This window comes from Gossypium hirsutum, chromosome A11 (genome assembly GCF_007990345.1).
Source record: "Gossypium hirsutum isolate 1008001.06 chromosome A11, Gossypium_hirsutum_v2.1, whole genome shotgun sequence".
Lineage (NCBI taxonomy): Eukaryota > Viridiplantae > Streptophyta > Magnoliopsida > Malvales > Malvaceae > Gossypium > Gossypium hirsutum.
In genome coordinates, this window is record NC_053434.1 from 26,264,236 (window position 1) to 26,270,235 (window position 6,000).

General features: G+C 32.4%; 1 protein-coding gene across 1 annotated transcript; it reads right to left on the reverse strand.

Moving 5' to 3' along the window:
- Nucleotides 1–5,064: 5,064 nt before the first annotated feature.
- On the reverse strand, nucleotides 5,065–5,771 carry LOC107896656 (late embryogenesis abundant protein D-11-like). The gene is given in 3 exon segments (XM_016821879.2): nucleotides 5,065–5,241; nucleotides 5,244–5,387; nucleotides 5,477–5,771. Coding segments are annotated over 3 exon segments (438 nt in total). The 5' UTR covers nucleotides 5,678–5,771; the 3' UTR covers nucleotides 5,065–5,148.
- Nucleotides 5,772–6,000: the final 229 nt, after the last annotated feature.

Sequence of the window (6,000 nt, forward strand, 5' to 3'; positions counted from 1 at the left end):
TGTATCTTCGAGTCCGTAACAAAATGCTAGAGCTCGGTACCAATGGAAATCAACCTGTACTCTCGAGTACGAGACTTTTACTAAGTTCATCAATATCTAACCTTAACATTTCCATTTCGTATCAATCTATTCTAATTAAATTAAATCCTCAACTTATGTAACAATTCATATACAATTCAAACTATTTATAAAACATTAATATACATTCAGATAATATTTAAGATTCAAAATATCAATATCAATCTCATAATACTACTCAAATTCATTCTTAAAATCTTTAAATTTTATTTTACACAATTTTCCTAAACTTTTACATTTTATTTGATTTAGTCCCTAAGATTGAAACAAACATAATTTTCACAATTGAACTTTATTTTTCATTCCAATTTCAATTATGTCCTTCAATAACCCTAAAAAAATCCAATTTTATAGAAATTTAATGTCACTTTTGAAAATTTCACAATTTAGTTCCCAAATGCAAAATTAACAAAACTTACTTTATCAAATAGTCCTTAAACATTACATAGCTTCCAAATCTACCATTTTCTATAAAAGAACATTTAAGATTCATCAATGGCAAGTTTTGAAATCAGAGTTACGAGTTAGCTGAACCTAGTTGCAACGATATCAAAAATATAAAAATTATAAGAAACAAATTAGAATCGGCTTACCAAATTTGAATAACAAGCTTCGATGAAAGCTTGGCTTACTCATCCATAGAGAATCGGTAATGAAGGGGAAAATAAAGATGATAATGTCTTTTCCCTTTTTTTTATGTTTTATAATATTTACTTAACTATTTAATTTAATTTAACATTAAAATAAAATATAATTTAACAAATAATAAGCATTGACCATCCCCCCACATTCAAAAGGTGGTAAATTGCCACTTTAGACCTAAACAAACATTAATTATGCATTTTAGCTAATAAAAATCAATAGTGATTAACTTTTACGTCTTTTATAATTTAGTTCTTTTGCCTTAATTAACTATACAAACGTTAAAATTTCTAGATCAAAATTAAATACACCTAATATAACAACTACGTAAATATTTAGGGGACAACCCATTTGTACTTAACGAGGTCCACTTGTAATTAACTAATTATCCAGAACCACTTGACTTTAGGGACAACCCACTTGTACTTAATTAATTATCCAGTTAAATAAAATTATCAAATAAAAATTCACCATATCATAACACTTAACTCATAAATATTAAATAATAATATTTACAAACTCACTCGTCAAAATTGTGATTCCAAAATCACTATTTCTGACACCACTGAAAAACGGGTTGTTAAAAGACTGTTCCTTAAACTTTCTTTCTTTCAATCTAGATCAGTGAAGAAGATGAAGAAAGAATAGAAAAATGAGAGAATCACACTGAAAAATAATGTCTCTCCATTAAATACTACTCACGCACTTACTTCACCGATCTCGAATTTAACAGCCAAGTGTACTCATCCATAATAATCATGTCTCCCACTAAGAAACTTTCAAGTTCAAACTTAACAAAACCAGGGTTGAAATCTAGCCTTTCCACAACCAACCCGCCAATTTTTCTTATTTCCTCTAGTATCGCTCAATTTGTAAACTTTTCAAATTAATCCCCAAGGTCATTATTCTAATTAGAACTTAACATTTCAGGGTGAGTAATCGTACATATGCTACCACATCTCTATATACTTATTGTGGAATATTGGCCAATCTTCCTCGAGTCTCCTTCGCAAGTTGATCTTGTGTAGGTCATCGAGCTCTTAGGGGGGCAGCAGAGTATGTTGCGTACACCCGAACTACCGCATCACTCGGTCGGATTTGTACATCTCGATCGTTGCAAAGATTATCACTAACACTTTGACGTGTCAAATGTTGAAGTTGGCTGAAAATTTAGTCGAGTCGCATTCTTGAATTCTCGAATCCGCATATGGCATCCATACAAATTGCAAAACAAATTTATAAACTTTAACACATGCCTAATATTTAATATCAAATGTTGGAATAAATATTATATAACTTTAAATTTCATAAACTAACCTCCTCTTTGAATTGTTGATCTAAAGATAGTCGGATATCCTCGAGCTCGGTCCTATACCTATGTGTCTCGTGCAATTGTTCCACCTATTCAAATAATATGTTTTTTCAAAATTACATATGAAAAAAAATAGGATAATGATATTATCAAATGAATTTTACCATATTACGAGTGGGAATCATAAGGGGGTCCACTCAGGGCCGTAAAAATGGTAGTCGATACCATACCCACGATTTAAGAAGGAGCATGCAACCACTGATTTTAGCTTTTTCTGGTTTCGTCACTCGACACATTTCTCAGTTCAATGTTACCAACTGCTGATCCCCAACTAATTCATCTTGCTTATTTCAAGTCAACTAGTAGTGGTAGCCACCTTAAATGTATCAGATTTCAAGATTTATCTAGCATAAGTAGACCCTCGATCAACCTCAAGATGAATGTGCACGCGAATATTTTTTTTCAACATCACTCGCAGAGGCCTCGATATGTTTGAAGTTGTCCTCCAACCATCCCATCTAGATCTTGCTACCCCTAAACTTGTTCGGCACCTTCCCTAGTAGTTACTTGCATCTTGCACTCCAATCGACACTCACCACTGGCCTCATAACGACTTCCCCATCGACTGGTAGACTGAGTTGTAAACCAACATCCTCGAGTGTACTAGTACACTTACCACAGGGAAGATGAAATGTGTGTATCTCCGATCTCCATCTTTCCACCAAAGCACTAATCAAATTTAGTCCCTCAAGCATAGAAGTGAGCGTTCGATCGAATCAAATCAAATGAAAATTTTTTGAGTTAATCGAGTTGACGAATCATATTTATCATCCTAACTTGATTTGAATTTTTCTTGAATCGAGTCGAGTGAGATGAATTTTGAACCTAATTGAATATATTTGTTCGAGTTAAATTTTAAAAAATGACTTTGGGTCATTGTAACCACTGTCACCCACCTTAATTAAATTTGTCTACTGTAATCAAATTTGTTATTAACTTTCGTCTCCTCATAATTTATTTATTAATCTTTTATATACGAGTTAGCTTTTTTACTTGCTTAGTTGCTTCAATTATCTTTTGATTCTTGTCACTATGTATTTTGAAATTAAAAAAGATATTAAATGTAAAAAATATGATTTTTTTAATAAAATTTATCTTAAAGATAAAATGTGAAATTGATACCAACATAAAATTTTAACACAAATATTTATGGAATCATTAATAATTCAATTTTAACAAAAATTATAAAGATTCCATATGATTAAACAATTCAATAATATAAATAGTACAAAATATGAAATTTAATTAATAATATAAAGAGTATATATAAATAAAATTAGTATTATTTAGGTTTAGATATTTTTTTGGATAATTTTGATTTTTGATTTGGGGGTAAATGGTAAAAAGTAAAAGCTTAAAGAGGAAAATAAAAAGTTTTGAGGATTTGCAGGAGTAAAATTTTGGGGGAAAGATATTAAAAAAAAATGGGGGGAAAATGGGTTTGGGGTAGACCCAAGGAGTAAAAGTTTTAGAGAAAAAATAAAAAGGTTTAGGAGTTTGGGGTAAAAATATAAAATATTATAGTTTGGTATTCGATTTATTCGAATTTGAAAACTTAACTTGATTCGAACTTGAAATTTGAAAAAAAAATTGAGCTGACTCGAGTAACTTGATTCATTTAACTCGAAATTTAAATTTTTTTCAAGTCAAATCGAGCTTTGCTCACCCTTACCCGAGTATGCGAGCCACGTATAGAGGTGTTCATAGGTCATGCCACCTAAGCATGATATTAACATATTTTATGCTTACCTAAGCCTAACTCGACCCAAAATTTGGGCCTAAAATTTTGTCTAAACCCACCCTATATTTGCAAAAGACTAAGCCAAGCTCATGTTAGGCCCGCCCATATTATTTTTAATTTTTTAAAAATATTTATATTGTTTTATTTTAATAATTAATAATTTTATACATTTTCTATTTATTAAAATTTTTTATATAGTTATCTTAACTTTTTTTTTTAATTTACATTAGAGTAGCATTATATATTTATTTAATGTTTCTAAATTACATAATATATAAAAATAACATAATATGAATTGTTACAAATTTAAAATAGATTTAGAAATGTTCAAACTCAAGTTCAACTTATATTTTAAATGGGCTTAATTTTTTGTTTATTGCTCAAACCCTCTCAAATTTCGAACAAACCTTATGCCCAAACCCTGCATTTCTGACGGCCCAAACCCTGCATTTCTGACGCATGATATGAATGACAACCAATGCATTTACACTTAAATGCATTTACACATGTACATCTTTTTGAAATTTATAATTGAACGTCTGTTCGTTTAAGTTTTTTGAAAAGAATTAAAAAAGAAAGAAAGAAAAGGACTGTTGTAGATATTCGGAGAAAGTTTGTTACCTTGAAAACACGTCTGACAAATATAAAAAAGCAACCTATTTTACATAAATATTAAAATTTCAGCATGTTTAATCAATTTACCCCTACATCTACCTCGCAAATTCTTAATAAATACCTCCAAGACAAACTGTCTTTCAGGATATCAGCTCATTTCCGTTCTTGCATAGTGCTGCTATATCCTCACCCAAAACCACAATGGAACAGGTCCCCATGTTTTTAACCAGGTTAAATACCCTTTGGAGTTCATGGATAATGTTCACAAAGTACCATAAGGAATCAGTTGTGGACTTCACCGGTCTCTTTAACTATATTTTCTGCTCCTTTTAAGGCTTGGTAGCCTACATAGTTTTACTCTCGACGAGAAACGAAAAAAAAATTTCTAGGATTTTCAGCAAAAAACATATTACGCAAGCAGCTTTGGGGGAACCCCAGACCTTAAAAACTCCCAAGCCGAACAGAATGCGTAGCAGCATGTTAGAGGTCAAACCTTGCTATTGTATGTATATTATATCATATATAATATATTCCATATGATCATTACTCCTTTTTCATTCACCTTTTGTTAAATGAAAAACGAATTGTAAGCTGAATGCAAATGAGAAATCAGAAGTTCGAGAACATCTCCTTTTAAGTATATTCTTAAAAGATACAACAGTCTTCATTGCTGCAAGTTATTTAATTAACGCTTATATAACTAGTAGGAAATAGCCGACCAAAGGCAGCTAATCAAGGGTTGTGGTGACCAGGGAGCTTCTCCTTGATCTTGTCCATCACTCCTTTCTTCTCGTGGTGCTGCTGGTGATACGTAGGCCCCTGCCCTGGGGTTGTAGTTGAGGTGGCCTGAGATTGATGCTCTTTGTTACCTGGTATCTTCTCCTTTAGCCTCTCTTTCAGTCCCTTCTTCTTCTTCCCCGTTCCTTCGTCTTCCGAAGACTGCATGGTGCATGCAATGCATTAAAATCTTTTATTTCGTTATTTATTAAAAGTTGCTACACATGATATCATCGATTTATTTGACTTACTGAGCTCGAGCTAGAGGAACTTCCAGTACGATGGAGTCCATGATGGCCTCCGTGATGATGTCCACCGATCCCCAGAATTCCACGGCCAGTCTCCTGAGTCGGGATTGGGTTGCCGTACTCGTCTGTCCGGCGAGTTGGGTTGCCATATGCGTCAGTTTGCGTAACTTCGGGAGCAGAATATTGATTCTGAAAGTGTGCCATGATTTTTTCTTTTCAAGTTTGATTATAAAACCTAAGACGAGAACAATGACAACTGCTTGAAAAAGAAAAGAGTTCTCTCGGTGGAAAGGTGATATGGGTGAAGTAGAGTTTTATAGGAGAGAAAATATAAAGTGTAGTAGCAAGTCGCCATGCCACCAAGTGTTTATGCGATTGCCACGTTAATGTTGGAAGCTAAGTGTCACGAAATAGCTAAAGACAAGTGTTGAAGATGTTGGCTTGCATTTAGATAAGACCCCACATTTATACACATTCTACGCACTTAGACTTTGTAAAACGAGTTTTTCTTTTTTAACCAAAATTTA